The sequence below is a fragment of the Parambassis ranga genome, chromosome 17 (assembly GCF_900634625.1).
Source record: "Parambassis ranga chromosome 17, fParRan2.1, whole genome shotgun sequence".
NCBI lineage: Eukaryota > Metazoa > Chordata > Actinopteri > Ambassidae > Parambassis > Parambassis ranga.
Window position 1 is genome coordinate 1,396,341 of NC_041037.1, and position 25,222 is coordinate 1,421,562.

General features: G+C 42.3%; 1 protein-coding gene across 1 annotated transcript in view; it reads left to right on the forward strand.

Annotated features, from left to right (window-relative positions):
• The first annotated feature begins 13,101 nt into the window (after positions 1 to 13,101).
• Positions 13,102 to 25,222, forward strand: part of LOC114449619 (contactin-associated protein-like 4) — a 46,407-nt gene continuing 34,286 nt past the window's right edge. The window contains exons 1-4 of the mRNA XM_028427428.1: positions 13,102 to 13,120; positions 13,498 to 13,608; positions 21,117 to 21,310; positions 23,373 to 23,520. Coding sequence (XP_028283229.1) covers positions 13,102 to 13,120; positions 13,498 to 13,608; positions 21,117 to 21,310; positions 23,373 to 23,520 — 472 coding nt within the window. The remainder of the gene's footprint in view (positions 13,121 to 13,497; positions 13,609 to 21,116; positions 21,311 to 23,372; positions 23,521 to 25,222) is intronic.

Below are 25,222 nucleotides of genomic sequence, written 5' to 3' on the forward strand. Positions count from 1 at the left end.
GACTTTGCCACCTGCTCCACATCCACCGGAGACCACATTAAACAAAAAGTCTGTCATGACAAGCGGCAGATTGTGGTTTCTTTGTCTTGGTACTGTTGTTCCTGCTAATTACTTCAAATTAAAGACAGCATGTTTTGCTTGTTGTCACTAAATTTTGTATTTTGTAAGTTTCCTTGGGCAGAATTGCACATTTTGGAGACGCAGAAGTTGTGCGTGTGCAGGCGGATTATTAGTGGAGTTTGATTAAGTCTTATAGTCTGTAAAATGTGCTATGTTTCTTACAGGAAAGTGGTGTAGATTCATCATATTTCAGGTGTGGCACAGTCTGGTCTCAGGGGAAATTACTGCTTTGCAATGAGCTTTTCTTTTAGACTGAGAAGAATATAAACATTTAAATGTGGAACTTTAGGCGTATAAATGTGGTGAAACCTGAAGGAAGTGAGGCAGAAAGGGAACAGAGCAGAGCACAGATCTCATATTTCTTCTTTAGAGCAGTTTTATGGAAATGTGTGCAGGCAGTGTGCAGCCATGAATGGGATCTGATGAAGGCAAGGTTAGAGAGCAAATGAGAAAGCACAGTCATGAATCTGGATTTAATAACCCAGGAACAGGTAGTTACTGTAAGCTGACGGGACCATGGTCCGACCGCTGCATGTGTTCAAGGCCGTCTTTCAGGCAAAGATTCCTGCAGCCGTAGCGGAAGGGTCGTCATCATTTCAGATCACCTCTTGTAGCTTCACATTGTGGATCCACTTCATCTGTTGAGCTCACTGTTGAAGGATGAGAGTGAGGGACTCCCTGTGGTGTTTTCCTCTGTAAAAACTGCTCAAAATGTTCATTTGAGTTCATTTTATTCTGAAAATCAACAATGAAAATGATTTTTTTAAACATTCAGTCATAATTCAGATGCTAATGACTCATCAACACAACACTGCAGGATGACTTGTGATCTGCTGACGTGCTGATGCTCCATTTGTTCACATTTATCTGCTGTTTTATTCATGGAGTTGTGGTGCGTTCAGACAGATACTCAGCAGCTGCTCGTTCACTCATATTTAAAAAGTGACAAACAAATGACAGAAACTATGAAATATTGAAAGGAGCTGGAACTTCCGTTAGGTTTGGTGAACCAGGAGGTTCAGCACATTCTCTGTTTCTGCTCTTTATTTGTTAGGAAACTGACAGGAAACAGGCATCATCAAATGGATTTTCCATCCATTTTAACACAGCCATGCAATTTTTAATGTATTTGACTGAGACGTTTGAATTGAAAAAGTCTTTGATGCTTACACCACATTTTTCTAGTTTTTTTTTAATTCACCAAAGTTGACATAAAATTATGACTGAAAGTGTCAAAGGTTTACTTTGATAATCAAGTTCAAGAAGTCCAGAAGAAGAACCATGGCAAAGGAATCTAAATGAGCATGCAAGGCAAAAATCAATAAATAAATAAAGATAGATAGGTTAAAACAAGCAAAATCAGTGCTGGGACTTAAAACAGAGAAGCAGCAAAGAGGCGAACAAGGAGGCTAAATACACAAAGAAGAGACAATGAGACACAGGTGAGTGACATCAGGGCGGGGCTAACAATCACACAGGTGACAAACATGAGGAGGAGAGGAAGAGAAATAAGCCTAAACATGAGGGTGTGATAATAAAACTAGAGAACATTTGTTTTCAGTCATAAGACGTTTGTGCACAGAACAACAGAATAAACGATTTGAGTGTTCTACATTGTTGTAGCAACATTTAGGTTCTAGTCTTGGAAGCCTCACAGAAATGATGGCGGACAGCCGTCTGACAGGTGTGCTGTGGATTCGATGATGAAGCACTGACGGGTGGGGGTGTCACTGAGTTCTGCAGACTGCTGTAAGAATTCTAATGTCATTTTCATTCTTCTTCCTCACATTTAAATAAAAAGTTTCACCTTGAGAATCTAAACGAGGCGTTCTCTTTACTACACTTCACATGGCCGGGGCATTATTCCACATCTTCTGCAAGGTTAATTATTTAATGTCTCTTACACGTGCAGGACAACTTCATACCTCACCGTCCAGCCTCTAATGTGCCCTCGTTACAAAAATAGATGCTGATCACACTGTGGCTGTTGTGTATTTTTTATGACCGGCCTGCTGCTCTGATTTTCTGCACCGATGGTCAGTTTGTGTTGAGGAGGACGGAGCTGCGCCAGTGGTCATTAAAGACAGCAGGATGAGGCTGAATTTCAATACAACAAGACAGCGGTGAATTACAGCCGAGCAGGTGAAGCTGAGGCGGGACGGTCGGTGTGCATAAACTTCAGTCTGTACTCCAGTACTATTCCTTTTGTGTTTCTCAATGCTGCAGTGACATTTTCCACTGCATTTCCCATTTTATCCCTCACTGACTTCTGCTGCGGGAGGCCACCATCTGCTTGTCGTGATGCAGACATGAGTTAGAAAAAGGAGGAGGAGGATGGCAGGTATGAAAACACTAAGGAAGGAGGACGAGGTACAGGCAGCAGCGGGGCTGAGGGTGAAGGGAGGAACATGGAGGTGAAAGAGGAGGCGTTAGTGGGTGAAAGAGGAGGCATTAGTGGGAGGAGAGGGTGGTTTGAATTCAGCAGTTTCCTCCTGCCTGTTCCACTGCAGTGACATTCTCAGCTTCCTCCATAATTTCACCCCCCGCTGGCTTTGCAGAGCGTGTGTTTTCATGTTCAGCTCTCAGCTTTGCGAAGCCCTGCAAGTTGTGAGTTTTTGCAAGAGTGCATTGGTATAAATATTAATGGCCGACAAAAAAAGAACAATTATTATTATTACTTCATCATGAAGCGGACTGAAGCGCTGTTTCAGCTGTTCTTTCAAGATGTAAAGGTGTGAATCTTCATGCTGAACTCCACCAGATCTTTGATCTTTATGCAGCCCAAAACAAGGCCAGCAGCAAACTGCAGTGCAGTTATTTCTACAAGATCTTAGACCTTCAGTAATGTCCACAGCATCACCCTAAAGAGTGTCCGTCCAATATGTCACTAAATCACCACCAGCACCATCAGTCGGAGAAAACATGGCGTTCTGGCCATCTGTCATTATAAACATAATTCTGAAAAACAGTTATGGCGGAGGGCTGTACCTCCAGAGTGCTGTGCTGGTCCTCAGGGAGCAGAGTGTAGCTGCAGGAGGTTTTCAAGCTTTGTGCGGTCATATCACAGCTGTGTGATGGATTTTATCCCTGCATACCAGCCAAGGAAAAAAAAATTGAATTTCTGTGAAACGCATTATCAACACAAAGATAAAACACTTCAACCTCCAGAAAAAAAGATTACATTCAAGGCAGGCTGAGGACAAATGTGTGTAATACTGGACTGGAGCGATGCCACCTACAGTCCTCCGCTTCTCATAACTATCATCATCATCAGGACCAGCGTTTTTCTGGCAGGCAGTTTATCAGTTTGCTTCTTTTATACCAGAGTCTGGGTGAAACAAGACTCTTATACTTAAACACGCGTGATAAGGCGAGCAGGATTTTCTGTCTTTTTTCTAACCAGTCCTTGGCTGAGTTCAACACAGACACATGAACAGGACTTAAAGTCCAACATCTTGGAGGACAGCCTGTCCCCAGCATGTCCCACATTTCTGAGCTTTTGAGTAATTGGTGTGTGTCAGCATTTTTTCATCCCCCGTCTCTCCCAATTACACTGTCCTGTAAACGTTCTGCATCGATGCTTGTCTTTACAGCTTTGCCTAACTTAAAGGACAGAAGCTCTTCTCTTTGTTAGTCAAAGTAATCTAAGTAGCCTTTACGTTCCCACCCTCAGGAAAGCTGAGAGTTTCAGAGGCGGAGGAACTCAAATTATCTGCAGTTTTTTTTTTTTTAAAGAGCACTTGTCTTTTAATGTCTCCTCGGGGAAGATGGCTGTAAAGTGAAACTAAGTAGATGCTGAGGCTGCAGCTCCTGCTGTGGTTTATTGAAGTTGTGAAGAGGCTGTATGCAAATGCACACAATGGACTAAAGGATGGAGTCAGTCTCCATGAATATTGCTGCAGCCTTTTTTTTTTAAACACGAGAAAGAGCAGTGAACTAAATATAGAGTTTTCTTAAGAGTGTTCAGTAAGATGTTACAGGAGTTTAGCACTAGCTGCATTAGCATCTTTGTTTTAAGGAGACCGGCTATATTGGCCACGACTTTGAATATCTATTTCTACATTCTGCCGCTTACCTGAGGTCAGGTCGCTGGGGCAGCAGCCCTAGCCACTTCCTCCAGCTCCCGCTGGGAGGTACTAAGGCGTTCCCACACCAGCTGAGAACCATAATCTCTCCACTGCATCCTGGGTCTGCCACAGGGTCTCCACCCAGTTGAACTTTGCCAGGGAGGCGTCCAGAGGCCACACCTTCACACCTCAACTGACTCCTCTCAATGTGAACATAAGATAAGATAAGATAAGATAAGATAAGATAAGATAAGATAAGATAAAACTTTATTAATCCCGAAGGAAATTCTTGTGCCAGAGGTATTAAGTTACATTAAATGCAGTTAAGTACAGAGTATAAGTGTCACTATAATCCAAAAAGAGTACAGTACGCGGTATGAGCACAATATATGATACATGGATACAATATGGAGATGTAAGGTGCTAAGTAAACATAAATATAGACCAGTGGAGGGAATGACAGTGATGCCTGACATGATTATCTAGCACTTCTCCCTACAGAAAGGGGAGGAGTTATACAGTCTGATGGCCACTGGCAGGAAGGACCTCCTGTGGCGTTCTGTGCTGCTCCTCGTAGTCTCAGTCTACCACTGAATGTGCTCCTGTAGGACAGCAGTGTGTCGTGCAGGGGGTGAGACGTGTTGTTACAAATACTGGAGGAGCATCAGCTCTACACTTAGCCCCTCCCAGATGACCTAGCTCATTTCTACTGCTTGTATTTGTGATATCCTTCTTTCTGTCACCACCAAATGCCTTCAAATCCACAAAGCACATGTGTTCGAGCAAACTCCCACAAACACCCTAAGGACCCTGGTGTGGAGAAAGAGCTAGTCCAGTCTTACATGACACAGACTAACCAGGGTTCACATCCTCCCTAACATATGATAATTTCACCTCACATTAGCTTATTTAGCAATTTTTAGCAATAACCTGTACTTAGTCTGTCTTTACTGCCTGTTTTTCAGTTGGATCAGTGGCACAAAACAGTCCTTAAATTAGAGTGGCGCTTTTTTAATTTTATGAGTCCACTGTGTCCCATTTAATGTCCCACTTTAAAATATTTTTGTTAAGATGCCTGCACGCTGGGAATATTTGCCTGAATGACAAATTACCTTTTTTTCTGCAGAGATGTGTTGATGTTTTCAATTAAGAGGCAAATATATTCAAATCATTACTTACTGCAGCTAACGGATTAGTAGATATTTTATTATACACATCTCCCCCTGGAGTCATTAGTACGAGTGATGTTGCCTGCAGCACTCGCTCTGATCTACATAATTCTGGCATTATGATTCACAGTGAATGTTGATCCGAACTCTGGTGAAAGTCTTGATTCTCAGCAGCTTATGCAAGTTGAACCTGGCAGTTTAAAGATGAAGAGATGTCGTCGTCTTGATCACTGGGTTTTTGGTTGGTGTCTGCCTCCCACACTCACTCAGCGTGACGGCGCTCGGGAAGGAGGATGATGTTCTCTCCTCTAAAAGGCGGCAGCAGATTAGTGTAATGCAGTGGTGTGTAAGCATTAGGGGGCTGTTTGTGTGGGCTGCTCCCTGTACACATGCATTAATGTGCGTTTATGAGCCCTCTGATGCTGACAGGTTTTTTTTGACGGCAAAGGAGAACAGCTATTATTAAACTTAGTCTCTCTCAAGAGGACTGTTTCTTCTCTGCAGCAGGAAGATGAGCATCTTACCAAGTTATTTTGTCATTACTGCATAATGAAGAGGCATGATATCTATAAAGGAGCACCTCCTCTAACACATCAACCTATCATTCCAGACTTCAAGGTGGGGCAGAAGTTTGGACCAATCAGCGTCTTTCTGGTAATATTAGTAGAGGTTTATGTGTGGCCACCGTGAGAGGTGAAGTAAGAACATAATCCACTGTGAGTTAACCCTGACATGTATGACAGATGGATGTATGTCAGCATTTGGCCTGTAGGACCCCGAGAACAACAGGCAATTTATAGTCTGCTGATGTCAGGTTTGGTAAGAGGGGACTCAGGTGCAGGCAGGGGGTTCAGCACACTAGGTGAATTTTATTGTAAAAGAAGAACAACACAAAAACACAATTCCAAAAACACAAGTCTAACAAGAAAACCCAACTAAGAAACAATCCAAGAAACGTACAAGATCCCAGGGAAACAGAACAAACCAGCAAACAAAAGAGAATATACTCGCAAAAATAACAAGATGATCCGGCACAAACAAAGGGACTCACAGGACTTAAACAGACTCTGGAACAAGACACATGTGAAACACATCAGGGCGAGGCAAACAATCACAAAGGGGGGCGGGAACACAAGGGAAGTAATACACATGGACAAACACAAGGGAGACAGGACTTTCAAAATAAAACAGGAAACAGGGCAGAACCAAAAACTGGAATCCAGCAGCTGAAACATCAGTCGGACATACTCAGATGCTGTATTGATGACTGACTGTATTCAATATTTAGCATCTTTCATATCAGGTACATGCAAATGTACCTGATGCAAACTCTTAAGTGGGAGTTTTGAGGATCACTGTCGAGTCCAGCTGCTTTTAGATTAAGAAGACAATCATTAGTTTCACTCCTGTTTCCACACTGAAGGCAGCCATGTTGCTGCTTGTTTGGCTACTCGGTCTGAGTGAGGCAGTGCTCTAAATATGATATATCTGTTATCATCTGCATTAAAACCAAAAGGTCAAAGGTCAACTGACTTGACATCATAATCCTGTGGCTGGGCATAGATACATAAAGCACAAAAGCAGTACAGTTTAACCCTGAGCCTCGATGGCCCCGGCTCATTTTATGAGGTGCCACAGAACACATTTTCATTGAGTTCACACTGTGCACACATTTATTATTACATTTTTGGTCCACTGGAACTTCAGGTAATAAAAGTGTGGCTGAGAGTAAACATATTTTAATAACATTTTTCATACCTGGAACCAACGTCTGGCCCTAAACAAACATTTTTGGAAAAATATAATTGTAAAGCAGACAGTGAAGGAGAGAGAGAGCTGTGTGTAAATGAGACGATTTCACATTCGTTTTGATTCGAGTTCATTCACCTCCAACTCTGCAGAGCCTACACTTCTTTTTCTCCCAGCTCATCCATATTTTGTGTTTCCTGCTCAAAATGCAGCATAGAAATCAAAGTTAGGGTTTTAAATATGTAAAAAGATTCCTTCAGTGTCGGTAGGTGCACACTGTGAAAACAAACTGCACTCGGTGACTGATTGAGTCGTTCGCAGCTGTAGGTGGTAGGGTAGGTGCCATATGCTGGTCTGAAGCCCGATCAGACTTTCTCATCTTGTGCTATTAATTATGTGTCAAAGCAATGCTAATTAAACCAGGAGAAGAGTGCTCCTGCCATGTCCGTACCTTCAGGGTATTAGTTAGCACAGTACTCCGCTCTGCATTTCAATTAATCAATTAACAAGTCGGGCCACAGGCAGCTTCAGAGCTGATACTGGCTGCCGATGAATAATGCAGCAGTTTTAATCAGCTTGTTCTATCTATCATGGCCAGAATATAAATCTGTGTGTAAAGCTAATAGAAAAAAAAAAAAGATAGAGCTGCTGCGGTATTTATTTTTTATTCAATCTTCATCTTTACAGTCAATGCATGTTGTCACCGACTCTTTAATGAGATCATTATTTTTGTTTTCCTCAATTTTCCAGCCAACTAACCACGAAGGAAACGTCACGTATGTCAATCGATTTATTTTTAGACCGGGATTTTAATATGCTGACAAATGACATGCTGCTCTTTAGTGTCATTAAGGTGAAACTGAACATCTGAGTATGAAACTGAACATTTTAAAAGGCTCCAGCAAAGATTCAGAATTCCCCACTTTTCAAATAAATCCTCACAAATTTTAGGTTTGGGTCACGGAGAAGGATTTTTTTAATTGATTATTACCTCCCTCAGATATGACACACAATCATGTTGGATGTCCGAGTGAGGCAGAGTGGACGTGACCCATCGTCACCTCGGCTGATAGAGTCTGGGGTTGAGCTTAGGCATTAAAGATTAATTAATGTTAGATAATAAAAATAGAGTTAGGCTGAGGTAAAACACACAAATGTATAACTTTAAACATATTTTACAAGGAAAAGCCTTCCTGTCTGTCATTGCGGACATTTACCTTCAGTTACGATGGAGATGAATGCCATCCCCAATAGCACACTTGACATATGTGTGCTGATGTGTATAAAGTGATTGTTTCCAGGGACTAGAAATATTGATCTCGTGTTTTCCCGGTGATGACAGACTGATTCAGTTCCAGGCTGAGCTAAAAATAGTTGCATTGTTGTTGCATTATACGTTAAATTCCTGATTTCCTGTGGGGCTCGTGGGATAGTTTAATTAAAGAAAAAAAGACTGTTGTACATGATTGTACATTAGATTATTTAGTAATCAAGACTTAGTGTGGACTTCATTAATTTATAATAGGAATCGTTTGGGACCTTATCAATAGATCTGTGAAGTCAAAAACATTCCTCTTCTCCGCACAGACTCAGCCTCAGTGGGTCTAACTGAAGGTAGACAGGGTGCAGCTTAGTAAAATGAACATTGACATTTTCTGCTTGAGGATGATTGTTAGTCTTGTGGAGCACAAACAGCCATAGCTGGAGCCTCGTTAACCCACGTACTGCGACATGCTCTGAACAGATAAACATCCTGGCTCCGTCCGCGCCGAGAAGCCCTGAACTCCTGGTGTGTGGGGCTCATACAGAGCTCTGAAGTACGGGACCTTCTGTTTGCCGAGCTGATGGATGGAGCTCATCGGTATTCAGGGTCTCCGGCTCTGTCATTGACTCTGTGGGCACTTTGTTATTCAGTAAAACAGTAAAGAAGTGGACAATGCAGGTGAATGAGCCGTGGTCTCCCTGCCTGACTCTCCACTGCCTGCTATTAGTGTGCCTGTCATGTCAGTCGTGATTAATTGTGCTTGACATTGCCAAGGCCTCAGCACTCTGGAGACTTTTTTTTGTTTAAAAAAAAAAGGATCTTTTGAGACTTTTTACTGCTGTCAGAATCACAGTTTATTCACCCTGAATGATAAAACTGACACAGTGGATGGATGGATGGGCTGCAGGAGAGAGCCCGGACTCTTTAACTGCGTCTAAATCCTCCTCCGGCAGCATTAAACTTTGATTTGATGGGTGGATATTTTATTGAGAGGGAAAGTATTGTCCCATCACTCATAAGTCAACATAACGACATTCGGCTCTTGTCTGTGGAGTTGTTCATTACGCTGGGATTTTCCTCCTTTTATTATTGTCACCTCAGGCAGAAAGAACATGCCTTTTCCAGTGAACGGTGTTATTTCGAGCCTCTGTGTCTTGTGTTGTCTTTTTTTTTCCCAGTATCTCTTAAGTGCTCTTATTTCTTGAAGCCCTTGACTCCTGACTGTCATTCTCCATAATATCAAGTGTGAGCTTTTATGTGTATTATGGTTCAGACACATTTAACTGTGTACATCTGAAAGCCCGAAATGTAAATGTCAGGAGAAGACTGCTGTTTTCTGAGCTGACCCTCGATTATAAGGCGCGCTTGTTTTCCAGGAAGGTACAGCAGATTAATATTCAGGAAGCCTGTCCGTCCAACACAGCCAGGGTCAGCGTTGGGGTTCATTGGCTGCAGAGGCCGGCAGGTATTCAACATTTAGCTCCGTTTTCCTCTGAGCTGTCTGTGTTTGTGCTCCACTGGTCACACTGTCAGGGACGTCGGCTCTTAAATGCCAACGCTCCGCTGAGGAAAACTGGCCCGGCGTTTCTGAACTCTCTCTCTCGCTGCTGAGTGTTGTGCTCTCACCGCACATTATCTCCTCAGGGATTACAGCACTTTGTGTTGGAGAGCCGTCTCTCTCATTTCAACTCTTCAGACTACTGCAATTCACCTGCTTTTCACACTGAGTAACAAGTGTCTGCCAGAGCGAGGCCTGCAGGGATAAAGACAGAGAGAGGAACAAAGAGCTGGAGGCCTTCTGATGGCTGTTGGGATATTTAATCTGTGGGAGCCTTCAAACCACTCTGTTATGAACATAAAGTGCACTTCACTTACTGTTCTGTTCAGTATAACAAACTGTGCTCACTGAATATCAGATAATGTCACAACAAATGAGAAGATTGTCAGTGAGTCTGTGCCACTGAAACAGGGCTTTCTAGTGTTATCAAGCTGCTTGACTCGTGCATCTTTCTAAATAATCAATAAACCACAGCCACATCCACACATACTATAATTAGTATGCAGCATGCAACTCATTTATAATTTACATTTTATTTAAATCACAATCTCACAACCTAGTCTGTAAAAAGAAGTGTGAAGAGAGTGTTAGGGTCACGGTTGTTAGCACCCAAATGCAGACACGAAGGCAGACAGAGGTGAACCGAAATTGAGTTTTAATAAGAATAACCAAAATCCAAAAAAACCAAACCAGACAACTAAGGAGATCTAAAAGGGAGGAAGGAAACACACGGGAGGGCTCTGTACACAGAGGAACACAGGAGACAACACCGTGGACAAGCAGACGAGCCGACAAGAACAAAGGGGAGCACAGGACTTAAAGACACAGACAAGACACAGGTGAACACAATCAGGTGGAGCAGGCCATCACACAAGGCGGGAAACAACAGGAAGTAAAACACATGGGAAACACAAGGAAGACGAGACTATCAAAATAAAACAGGAAACAAAACTAATCCACAGGAAACATGAGAAACTACTACAGAGCCAGAGACACTGAAAAACACCATGAAAAACACCAAACCCAGAATAACCGGAAAACACAGGGTTAACTCAGAGACAGGGAAACAATAACAAAGAACTCAGGATCATGGCAGAGAGGCCAGAAATCGATCCATGTTTAAATTTTTCTGTGTATCAGCCCTGCTACTGCTCTCTCCAGTTTTATGTTATTTCTGTTTTGATAGCAAGTCCTAACAAATGAAGTCCTCATGCAACACCTGACCTCTGGTTGGAAAATCTTCTCTGCCGCCTCTGGCCAATGTAGAAAAGTGAAGTCAAAATATCCTGCACGTGGAACCAGAGTCAGAGCAGCAGAGGTCGTGAGGTCCATCCAAACACTCATCTACTCTGACACCAGGTCAGCATCCTGGCTGCTCTGTTGGCTGCTGACCACAACTTTACCTCCTCACCTGGTCATAGACCACTTTAAGCTGGGTCTGGGTCTCATCCTCACTTCATGGGTTTTTTCATGTTGTCTATCTTTATGCAGTCTATGGTTAACATGAATTGTGAATGTAAAGTTATGTTTTGTTGGAAATCCAGTGAACGGAGTGAGATTCTTCTTTTAAATGATCGGCCCAGGGTGAATCGAGAGGCTTGTGTTGAGATGAAGTACGCAGATGTTGACAAAGTAATCGAAGCTAAAGCTTTGTTGTCAGACTCGTGGGCTCGGATCAGACTGCAGTGTGAATCAGAGTAATTGGCTCTTGTCTCGGTGGTGGAGAACAGCATCCATTAACAGAGAGAGGCTTTAGATAGCAGCGCTGTTAGTTTGGCTTTAGCTTACAGTGTGAAGCATGAGAGGAAATCTATGAATATTTATAAAGCTGAGGTTCATGAATCTGCGTGTAGCCGAGCTGAGATACAGTTACAGAAGCACTCATGCAACAATATTCATTTCTTTAATGGTGTTTTATATTATTTATCTATGTCTGCAGTCATTCTGCCCTGATTAACAACCACATGTGAAAAATACACAACACATGCACACTAAAGACAAAATTAAAAAGATAATTATAGCACATGCATAATGTATAATATATGGTGTTTTTATTGCAGTCGATTACCCATAAACCAAAGGTGCGAGGGTTTCCTCTGACAGCACTGATTCATCTCCATCAGTACCCAGCCTGTAATGAGTCAGTCGGGACGCCATTCATCTCCACAACATGACATGATTACAACATTCATTTATCCACTCACTCCTCCAACTGGACATTATTACACTGTTCATTCATCTAATATGGTGCCATTACAGCTGAAAGACCTCTTCCCACCTGGGGAACATTACACCTGAATGATTGGTTGTAATATTCAGTAGGAGTCAATGGGAACGATGAGGTGTTTGCTTCTCTGAGTGTTACCAGATGGATTTAAACACCTCTTACTGGATGAACTCTTAAAACACACCATGGTCAGGCTGACGCCGTTCCTTTGATCATGCACAGGTGATCATTTGGAGATAGAAGGCAGCGCGCTTCCTGCTGCTTTTAACAAGCATTCGAGCTAAGAGTCGGAGAATTAGCCATCTCAAGCTGCGTCTGATGTTGCATGACTCGCATTAGGTTTGTCCTGTTGCTCTCGGAAGCAGTCAGCTGTGTTTTTCTCTCAGCAGAGGATGTGGTTATACAGTTTTTGATTTGTTGACACAGCGACTGGAGACTTCTTTTCACTCACTCGTTGATGATTGTTGGTTTGCACTCATTTGAATATCCAGCTTGTAAAATGTCTTGGTGAATTCCCAATGGTCACTTTTCAATGAACACTGATGTGTTTAACATCTAAACTTTAACTATTACAGCCTGTGTTCATTTCATGCCTATGATGCCAATGAAGCCAATCGTTATATTTACAGGTTAAGTCTGGGCACTCGTATTGTGCCGAGTTAAAAAACCTGACAGTCCAGGTCTATTTGCAGACACCCACCATAGGCATGCATGGAGCCTGTGACAGTCAGCCAGAGTTTGGAAGGATACACCATGGATGCAGCCCCTGAAACGCTCATATGAGCCTGTATATATATATAAAATTATTGAGTGGTTGGCAGCATAGACTGTATATAAAGGAGAGATGACATGACAGCTCTGGCTGCAGTATTAACCCTGCCTCCTCCATGTTAGTGGAACAAACACAGACCTAACAAAAACCTCTCTGAAATTAGTTCTTTCTCAAGATGGTTGGTGACTTGATAGGTAGAGTTATCAATCACACATCTGTTTTTTATTGATACGCTCATAATTTACTTTGGCTAAAACAAAAAGAGGAGACAGCTTGGCAGCCAATGGAGCAGCCAAGCTGTGCAAAAAGCTGAGGGAGTGGTGTGGTTGACACAGAAGCAGGTGGGTGTTTGGGAGGAACAGCCATGATGTGGCTTCACATCTTAACGTCTACCATGCAGACTCTGGTTCCAAAATGGTGTCTTTTTGTCTACACGGCAGCACCACAGCTTACATGTTTGGCAGAAGAACACAATCTCAGGGCAAAGCCACAAGCAAAGCTAAGTGATTTCCAAACCACTGTATGTGATGTTCTAACTGTGTTTTCTCTCTGCTTTGTTATTTGTTGACAGAGGTGTGTGACAGCCCGCTGGTGTCCAACCTTCCACCATCATCCTTCAGAAGCTCCTCCCAGCTGTCCAGCAGCCATGCACCAGGTTTCGCCAAACTCAACCGGAGAGACGGTGAGACAGAATTCATACATGAGTGTGAGAGTGAGCAGATAATATTAGAAAGATGGAGGAGTTCCCCGATTGTGTGACACAGTCAGAAGCTGAGAATATTGACATTTACTCATCCAGCTAATGTGGATGAAGGATGTGGTGCTTGTGAGGAGCTGCTCTGCTGCAGCGGAGGTTTGAAGGTATGAAACACTTCATTAAGCACAAATCAGCACAAAGTTTCTCCTGGATTCACTCAGACAGACGACTCACAGGTGACACGGGAGCAGGAATAATTGAGAAGAGACGAAATAAAGTGAGAAGAAGCGACAACAGTCGCTTTGCCTTTATACTCTGTAGGTTCTCTATGTTTTGAAGGCTCAAACGAGAGATAAAAGTGACAAAATGAAGACTGCAGTTTGTTGTGGAGCTTTTATTTCTTTGCTGCTTTGTCTCCACATCAAAGCTCAGAGTCATGAACAGGGTTTAATCTGGATATGAATGATTTTCACCACCTGGAAAAAACGAACGAGAAGCAGAGCATGAAGACATTTAGCCGCCAGCTGCTAAACGCTGCTCTATGATTAGATCTGAGCCTCTGTGGTGCCCATGTTCAAAGTTTGTCACACACATTTTTATGTATTCTAGATTTCCTGAAAGGGTGTAAATGATGATGATTCAGTTTTATGCTGCTGGCCCAGTTCCACACTGTCATAGCAAAACTCATTTTATTTATTTATCTGCTTTTAATGTCTTTCAGCTCATTGGTTTTTTCCTCCCTGTGAAACGTGGATGGATTATTTAGTGGGGAAACATAAAAAGGGGCTTTCTCCTGAAAGGGACACAAAACAACTTAAGAAGAAGACGTAAATATCACCTGAAACAGACACCATTACAGTAAATTCTTATAGCAATAATAAATAAACAATAAAAGTGAAATCAGTACAAATGACACGGTATCATGACTTTTAGTCAAAACTGGTATCAATACACATAAAACAAAGAGACAAGCTGATCAGATTAATCAGTAGGAATCACGTCAGGATGACAGCAGACTTTTAGAAACCTCGCTGCAGTTCCTGGTGGATCAGGAGGATGGCGGATCAGTAGTGTCATGTTCCCTGCCCAGCTGCATTAACAGTGTAAAGCCTGCTGGATCCCAGCTGTTTGCTGTGAGAATCGATGAATAAATGAATGCCTCCATCTCATTTATAAGTCCTGCTGCTAATACTCCGCCTGTTCTCAGAGGAGCTACTTCACGTTGACTTCATTTACTCACTAAATGAGCAGAGATTATCAGAGCTCCGGAACACCACCTACAACATGCAGGTATTATTAAATGTGGGCTTAAGTATCCGAGACTTCATCTCAGAACAGAATCCTGCTGTTTTAGCTTGAATGTTTTTGCCAGATGAGGGTGGTTTGATTTGATTTGACGCAAGGGAGACATTGGCGACGTCTGAAAGCACCCACTCACTCCCTGCTGACCTGACAGTACAGTGACCTCGTCTGGAAAGTGAAAAATACATTTTACTCTCCTTGTTTTCTTGGTTACATTCATTGTACCATTTTCACATTGCTGGCAGCTGCATGATGTCGGTTTTTATGCAGTGACCATTGTTTGTTTCCTAATATACTGAGTGCACTATAAAGAGGTTTATTGATTGTCACTAACTACAATAGGATTAGGGGGTATTTTTGGACTGCTTTTGATGCAGAAGGAGATGAATGTGCGGGCAGAACGTCCACAGCAGCTTCACCTCTGTGCCGACTGTGCCCCAATGTCAACCACCATCATCACACGTTCCGGTTTTCTTCGCCTGGCACCGGCATCTTCCTCCAACACCTCCTCTTCGTGTGCCTGCAGTTTGTGGAAGTGTGCTGAGACTAATAGTGTGCTGAGCAGATAAAAGCTGAAGCAGCCACAAACTCCTCTCTTTGTGGAAGTTCTTATTATTTGCCACATTGTTTTATCACACAGAGCTCAGCTGAGCAGCGAGCGGTGCGTTTATGTCTGATATACAGCATCCAAAGCACATTCAATATTTTGCATTCACATCAGTTTTACATCTGAAGCTCTGGAAGCGGCTGAGAGGAGATGAATGTCTTTCTTTCCAGCAGCCATGTGATGAATCACTCACTGCTTTGGTGTCCCTCTACCTGACTGTGGATATCCTTCATTTTGATTTCCTGTTCTTACTCTTTATCCTTCATTTCTCCCACAGCTTCTTTTTACCCTGCTGCTGTTTGGTTCTCTCCTTCTCAGTCTGTCTGTCTTCTTTGTTTTAAATGATTTTCTTCTGTCTCCTTTTTTCCTGTCTGGCCCGTTTGGTCTGTTGTAATCATCTATTTAATCTGTAAAAAGCAATTTAGTCGCCTATGTTTTCATGCCAAGTGTTAATAACAGACTTTGTGTTTAAACGTCTTTTTCTTGGGCAGCGTCAACAATTATTAGTGATGCTGCTGCTGCAATTATGCTGGAACAGACTTTGAAAGGATTTAAAGAGCAGCAGTACTCACTTTCTAAATGATTCTAATACAAAAGTGGAATTTAGAATTAATTGGAACCTGTTGTTGCTGCGAGCACGGACTGCCAAGTAATCAAGTATTGATTTAAGTCTGTGTGTTCAGAGTTGAAATACTGAAAGCTTGAGAGAGAAGCGTGTTGTATTTTGCCTGCAGCAGACATCCGATGTCTCCCATCCTGCTGCTGCATCCAGCCCATTAGGCTCTCTGTCCGTCTGACATGTTATCAGGCTGCTGAAATTACCATCCAGCCTCACCATTCTCATGCAAATGATGAGCTCTCACTTCAGTCTTTCCCTTTCAGCAGCCCGACTGACTGCAGCACTGCACTTTGCTCTCTCTGCAACGGCCTGACTCGCCATGTCTCTCTCTTTGTATGCTCCTGTACCTGTCAGCTGGAATATCAGTGCATTATTAATGATTCAGCAGTCTTTTCTTTACTTATCCATCCATCTGTTCCTTATTGCAGAGGCTTGGTCTCACTTCAACAGTAAAGCAGAAGGAGAGCTCTGCAGCCTGACCGGCTTTCCCCTTCACCTGTTACACACACACACACACACACACACACACACACACACACACACACACACACACACACACGGTAACAAAAGAGAGGGACAAATTGAAGTTTCAGGTGTCAGAGTCGGGGGAGAGGAAGTGGATCACTACAGTAAATATGACTCACTTTTAAAGCTCAATTCCAGTTGATGAAATCCAAACAATTACCACCAAGGCTTTGGTCTCTTTTTTCAGTGCACCTTATAAAACAGTCAAGATTGTGTTAAATTACCTCTGATTGCACAGGCACCTTTTAATACAGTGTGAGGACAGATGCTGCAAAATGAAGCACATGAAAGGGACCGAAGAAGTGTGCTGTAGATTACATTCGGAAAAAAGGTTTATAGTGACACACAACCTCTATGAAACAGACCTGTGTGTGCACAAACCAACTATTTTCAAGGCTGAGGCAGAGATGAATTTTTGCAAGATCTCACTCTGAGAGGAGTATGGACACCACTAGAGAAATATGTAAATTTCACACAGTCTAGCAGAGCAGGTTGAAGTACAAGAGATTTTTCTTGGCAACACAAAAAAGGCAAAAAGGTCTGACAGAAAAGAAGCAGAAAAGCAGGTGATAACAGAGCAGCATTTTCTGTGGAGAGCAGAAACAGACTGAGAAACACTGACAGAGCTGAGAGGGGAGCCTTATACATGTACTGAGGCATGATGGGTGACAAGAGACAGGTGTGGGTAATGAGAGCATGAAGGACAGGCGTGTGAGCAAACTCTGAGGACATCTGCTGGACAGGTGGGGAATAACAAACAGATACAAACCAAACAGATTTTTAATTTACTGAATTTCTTATTGGCTGGCAGAGCTGTGATGTCATTCTCCTCACTGTCATTAAACGTACGTGTTTCAGTGGGTGTTCAGTATCGCTTCCTTAAAAGACACTGAGAGACAGAAATCATGGAAATGTCTTTGATTTAAAGCGACAGCCGTGACAGAAACTGTTCAGACCATCAGCCATCACTTCCCCTCTGTTTCCATTCTCTCTGACAGGGTGGACACAGTAAATCTCTGTAACGCCTCTTAGTCTGCGAGTCCTTCTCTGATCTCTTTCTCTTTTCCTCTACAGTCTGATCGTCAGGAGTAAAGGTCAGAGTGTCGTTCTTTTCTGTTCTGCTGTCACTGGACACGTCTGTTAGTCAAGTCCTTATTAGCTTTGGCCTTTGAAGATCAGCTTCCAATATCCACCAGACCGACACTGATTTATTTTCACTTTTCTGCTCTGCCTGTCATCGTACACACTGCTCAGAGTCCTTTTTCACCGTTAACAAAGGAAATACTAAAAATATCCATTTTCACCACCATACAAACAAAACTTTAGTAGACACTCAGCCAACCCTCAGATGATGAACTGAGTCTGTGAAGTGGATCTGAGATGTAAACCTTTCCCTGTAGGTTTTCAATATGCCTTTGTTTTTTTGGCATTTAGTCTTTATTGAACTTTTTGCAAAACAGGAAAGACAGAAAATCTAAGTAAATGTCATGTGCTTGAACCAGCAGCACCGCAGTCATGCAGGATTTGTCTTGTGGGGATGTGTTAGAGCTGAGAGTGTGTGAAGCACTGGTTATTGAGGAATGATGCTGCTCAGTGTGCTGAAAAGCTGAGTAATGCCAGGGTGGCTCCAGTAGACTGATGAATGTAAATCCTGTCCTACTTGTGGGAACGACCTCTGATGCAGGAGCACTGTGAGGTCATGGAAGCTGCTTCATTAAGTCTGGTTTGGTGTAGAAACTAACCTGTGTGTGAAGTTATTAAGTTTTCTGGGGACTGTCTTTTAAGCTCAGTCTAGAGGCTCAACTGTGTCTTACCTATAAATCACAGTTCATCAAAATTCGGGCCATCAGTGGAAACAAGTGAGGTGGGTTGGGCAGGTTTTACTGTAACTGTGAGGAACTGCATGTCTACGCTGGTGTATTTATTTTAAATACCAGGCGGAGTAGTTTCAGGTCAAAAAACAATCCAAAGCTATACACTGAAGGCTATCCAGAAATACTAGGGATAGGCTCAAAAACACACTTAAAAGGTCATACGGAGGTTTCTAAGGGTTACAAGAGGTCCAGAGGGCTGGTAAGGCTTGGAACAATTCACAAGACAAACTGGCACAGAGTGAGGGGAAGACGCACATGATACACAGAGGGGAGAGGCAATGAGGCACAGGTGAGACACATTAGGGAGGAGCAGGTAATCACCAGAAAAGGAGGGACCACACGAGGAAGGGGAAGACATGACACCTGAAATGAGAGGGAGGTCAGTGATTTCAAAATAAAACAGGAAATAATGCCAGCACAATAAAAATACTACACAAAAGCCCTGGCTCAGGTGAAACCCTGACAAGTGCAACATGTTTATTCAGAATAATCCCAACAATGCCCTTAAAATAGTGAACATCAACAAGAGCTCTAGGATGCAGCCCAAGAGTTTACGACTTAGGGACACACTAGAGGCACATATACTCACAGCTGAGTGCAGAGGACTCCAAGCCTTTTGGTTTGATTTTGGCTTCCATCAGGCCTCCATCAGCCTAAAGATGGATGTTTGTGCCCAGATGTTACTCTGCTGGAACAAGTGCTCCTCTGAGCATTAGCCAAGACACCGAAAAGTTAACAAGGTAAAACAGAAATGAACCGGCAGTTTGGTGCTGATCGGCACAATGAGTGTCACAGTAAACATGAAGCTGAGCTTGAGCTTCTGTATTCATACACTGGAGTTGTCTGCATACTGGACCCACATGACAATGTGTGTGACGGACTGCCATGTCAGAAAGGCTTTATTTGTCCAGGCCTGGCCTCCAGCTCTGATTTCTGCTGCTACACCAAAATTAAACAGCTCAGTAGTGTCCTCTCGAGACTTTGAACGAGTCCTGTTTGGAGCTTTTTTGGCATCCTGCCGCTGAAACAGAGAACACACAGCGGCTTAGTAACATGAGGAGGAGCGATATACACACTGTGTGTTTGTTCTTTGAATGCTTTTAAAGAGCTTGTTGACTTCAAATGTTTGTGTGTGCAGCACCTCTGTATTTGTATTAATGGGACTTAAGTATTCTCTTTCTAACTGTGTGTGTGCTGGTATTACTCATGCTGTGGTGACATAAAAATGTTTACTCAATCAGATAAGTACATGCCATCAGGATGTTGACATTACGTATGGTTAACACAAATACTGTGTTTACAGTGTGTGTGTGTGTGTGTGTGTGTGTGCATGCAGAGTGGAAGTCTGATCAGCAGCCTCCCTCAGAATATTTTATGTGGTGTTTGAGCTCTGATGCACACACACACACACACACACACAGATTCAGTAATCTTGTACCACATGTCTCTGTATCTGCAAACACATTCATTTAATGGCAACAAGCTTGATGGCTTATCAATAGGTCACAGTGCTGCCCTCATGGCTGCTGTTTTCGGATGAGACACGTTGCTCCCAGCAGAATTTATTAAAACAGTAAAATCTTAACCTTAACGCATTTTGATTTCCTCATCTATTGACCTACAATAGAACCAATCAGCATGCTACAACAATCCTCTTTAATATCAGATCCAGATGTAAGACCTGCACAGGTGCTGTAAAACGAATCGTTGCTCTGCACCATATCCTCTTAGCGATGACATTTTATAGAGAAAGGGATCAAACCTTGCAGGCAAACTGTAAATCTAATCGATCAGATCACACTAAGGCTTCTTAGCAGCACTATATTCGGGAAAGGATGCAAATGGTCCGGCTTTCTGTGCAGCTAATCAATGAATCACAGGCACTGCAGCCCTTTTATTGATGTGTGTGAAATGATACACAGAGGCAACACATCAGGAATCAGCTGTGAGGTTAAACATGACGCAAGTATAGGAACCTGCTCAGAGGGTTAATAAACTGATGCAGCGTTTTTGTTTCTTTCTTGAGCTGCTAGCATAGCTGTAGGTCTTCAGAATCAGAATCAGAATCAGAATCAGAAATACTTTATTGATCCCCGGGGGGAAATTGTCTTCGGTCCTGTCCTGCTATTAAACAGTTTTTGTTCATTAATATATTTTCTGTGTCATGAGAAGAAGGCTCCACATCATCATGCAATACATTTCTGTACAATGAAAAGTTTAAATTGCAGCTTAGCACTCTGGTAATAAGCTGCTTTCATGTGCTAAGGAAGTGAATGAGTAGGCGGAAGATCTGTCATCTCATACAACAGCACTAAAGAAGAACAGACTCTCTGTTGAAAGATACACGACAAAACACACATGAGAAGCTGCAGGGGCTGCATGTGTGTAAGTGGGAAGATTGTTCAAAAATGGCAGCAGTTTTTTTCCCCTAACATGCACTAAAAATTACAACAGCAGTCAACGTCTGTCATCCTCTGTATTCCCACAGTAAAAGAAAAAACACAACACTTTTGCATTTTTTATTACCATTAAAGAATAATTCATATTTTTCCTTCTGTGTCTGCAGGAGCTGGTGGTTGGTCTCCTCTCATCTCAGACAGATACCAGTGGCTGGAGGTCGACTTGGGCGAGCGCACCAAGATCACAGCTGTTGCCACACAGGGACGCTACGGCAGCTCTGATTGGCTGTCGTCCTACCTGCTGATGTTTAGTGACACAGGACACAACTGGAAACAGTACAGACAGGAGGACAGTATAGGGGTGAGTCCACACTGAAGCGTCTTCTTTATGTGTTAAATATTATAAATCAATAAAAGAAACAGATAGGCTCATGTATTAATACTAACTGTATTAAAGATGAGCTCCATTCAGGCTTATTACAGCTAATGCTCCTGTCATATTTACAGTGGGTGTGTTGTTTAGTTCTGCAGAGAGGAGCCCGTCCTGCTGAGATAATCAGAGTCATCAGAAGCCTTTGACTCTTCATTAATAATGCATGAACCAATGAGAGAGCTCTGCTGACTGTGCGGACCTGTTGCCAAACCACTTAAACTGCTGCTGATGGACACACAGAGGCTGAGACGGTGCTCTGTCAAACTTAAAAAAACCTTAAAACTTTAATGCTTTGTCATTATGATATGTACATAATAGTAGTGGGAACAAAGGGAACGAGGTTATAAAATTGACATAAAGGCAGTTTTTTGTGTTTTTTGTGTACTACCTACATTGCACTAGGTCTCAACAGTCATGGAGCATCTAGACGACATTGAACCTGGTGCTTAACATGTGGAATATGTCATACTAATCCACAGAGAGCTGAACATTAATGCAGGGTGGAAAGATGAGGAGCTTTTCATTGCAAGCCGGGTGGAGGCAATTTCCTCATGTGAAGGAAATCCAGCTAATCTCAGCACCGAGGATGTTCTCTGAGAGCGAGCAGCTCCTCGGAGCTTTAAAACATGTTGATGTGACGCTCTGCATAAACTCTGCAGATCATATTTCAAAGTGTTTCCATGAGTCAACCAGGCTTAGAGAGAACGTTGATGGATCAATGGCAACATATTTTTCTAGTAGGCTTCGTCGTTCCTTTGCTACCATGTAATGTCTTTATAAATTAAGTACGCTTTAAAACACTGAAATAAAACAGCTGTCAGGTAAAGATGTGCGTTCATAACAACATTAAACACACAACTTTCTCAGCAGAAACTCTGCCTCGTTCCTTATGAGACGCTGATTTGTCCTCAGAGTCATGAGCTGAGCTGAAGTCTCATCAGCGGAGTGAAAAAGCTGCGTTGGTCTAAAAAGCCTCACCTCCTAACCCATCGATATAATCCATACTGTACACTTACATATGTACACACATAATACACAGCTGACTAATTTGTGTACCCAGCACTGAATTTAATTTGTATGTTTCAGCAGAAGCTCTTTTTTATGCAGACATAATTAGAATCCACACAGCACATATTATTATTATTATTATTATTTACACAGCACAGTCTTTGTTCATTACATGAGATTAACTGTCCCTTCTCCTCATTACAGAGGAATCAATAAGTTAATTATGTGCTAAGTTTTTTTTCAGTGTGCTGGGAGAGCTAGTTAACCTGCATGTCATCTTCAAGAAAGGCATATAATTATGACAGATGGCAGAGATAAAGCGAGTGATCCATCAGGCGTTCACACTTCATGTTCACACTCTGGACTTTGTAAGCAGATGGTTTGTTGTTAATCCAGAACAGGGACTTCCTCTGTTGGTCCACTGCTCCATCTCCTTTCCTCAAAAATCCAAACCATGAATGGATGAATGTGTTTGACTTTGAATAGTTAACTTTACATAAGCATTAATGATAACAGGGTTCTGATTTTCCACCTAAACCCCTGGTTATCCCCACATATGGTCTATGGTTATTCCAGATACAGGCAAAGAGGTGAAGCTGAGGTGGATGGGCAGCTTTGTAAGCAAAAGACCTGAGGCTCAATATAATTAAAACAAGACAGTTATATAAAATTAACCCATAGAAAGTCAGACATTCTAACATGGAGGTCTAAGGGGATGGACTCAGTTTTGGAGCCCCTAGAGGCTGCAGGGAAACTGCAGTTATTGACACCTTGGCTTCATTCACAGTCGCTTCCATTAGTGTGCACTGCACATTTAATGGACAACATTGCACATATTATACCTGCTAAATATTAGTTGTCAGGTGTTTAATGGCACAAACATCACATGCCTCATTAATGGATAAATGAGTTCATTTAGTTGTGTCTGATTGCTTTTTTATGTAAAATAATGTCCATGTTCTCTTCTGTTGTGTGTCTTCAGTCTTTTCCAGGTAACAGTAATGCAGACAGTGTGGTTCAGAACAAGCTGCAGCGGCCGGTCATCGCTCGCTTCCTCCGCCTCATTCCTCTGGACTGGAATCTCAGCGGGCGGATCGGACTCCGGCTGGAGAGCTACGGATGTCCTTACAGTAAGTCTCATCGTCTGCACCACTGTGATTGCACCTTAATGGGGTTTTTTTATGGTCCAAAGCTGGAGCTCTTACATCACCATGGCAACTGATGCTGCACACTTAACCTGCAGCACCACCTTACATTTAGAAGAATGGAGCTTTCTAAAGGGTCCTGCTCTCTAAAAGATTGAAAAGACTTCCAAACCCAGAACCAAAATATTGAAAATGACTCAGACAAGTAATAAAATATAGTGTACAGGAGAGAGACGGTAATATAATATAAATGATCTAAAAGACCAGCAGGGCCCCTTTGATTAAAGTTATTAGATTTATGATGTAATCAAACTGTCAGGTTCCAATTAGACTATCAGCTTAAGTGAAAGAGAAAATGGGAAAAAGATTAATTAAGGCTCCAGCATGGTGTTGCATACACAGAGCCACCTAATGTGTGCAACTGTCTGCTGAAAAACCAAACTTAAGATACTCCTATGGGGTGTTTGGTCTCTGAAAACCTAGACCTGGAATTTCTTTGTAGTTCTCAAGGTGCAGGAAACCAAGGTAAACAAAAAACAGCTCCCGCAGTTCCCCGAATGGCCACTTGAGGGTGGCTCCATAAGTGAGTCAAATCGATCTAAATTATGTTGTGCTACTTGGACACAGCTACTTCGACTCAGTCAGGGGGTGATTAGTCCCTGACTTGTGTCAAAGTGGCTCACTACAGCACGTATACCCTCTCCTGATCTAAACAAAAGTGCCAATCAATTCAAGTACTGAGGGTCTGTCAGAAATAAACATAAACTTAATTTCCTTTGGCCCATTTTCTCCAGGAAAATGCAACACACGGTCAATATTTCAGTCACTGAAAATGGAACATGTGTGCGATGTGGTCCGGCTGCGTTTTAACGTGTTTATGAGGGAGGGTAGTCGAAAAAAGGCGACCGCACAATGAGACGGTTTTCCTACTAAAATGTGTTTAATGTTATGATTCTGTGTGTTTTAATATGCCAAATCCAATTGCAAAAAAAACAAAAAAAAAACTAAGTGAAAACCAAACAGCTCCCAGTGTGAGGGGGGCTTGAACTTCAGACTTCTGAGGTCTGCTGCATTGCATGTACCCCGTCCACCCAGTCCCAACCTGCCCCCTTACTCTGACGTTTGCGGCTGTAAAACTTTGTGATTTACTTTACTGGTTCTTGTTTCACTCTCCTAGCTTTGCACCTTTTGTTACATAACTTTGTCTATATATTAATGCACCACTCGCCCACCAGCTGTCATCTTCCTTTCCCATGTTTTTATTTTTAAACTCTTACCTTTGTATCATTTAACACATTCCTCCGTTAAACCATACACATATTGTGTTAGCAGTGTCAGCGCTAGCATCCGCAAAGTGAAAATAAACACACTTCTCTTCACACTTTTAGATGCAAAAGCATATGTTTAACTATCGCACCTTCATTTTTCACATTATTATTCATGCTCCCACTGGATATACATTTAGTTCGGCTTTACCATCTTCTGCTTTCTGAAAATAAAATCACATCTTCAGGGTATGGTGTTGCATATCACACAATGCAAAGCCAGCCATACTGCACAAACAGGCAAGTATACTAAAAAATGTAATATAAATGTATTATTTAAAAACTATACATTTACTATTCATGATTATGGCTCGCCGTCTTATCGCGCACTCTAACATACTGACATGTTTTTGTTTTTTTTG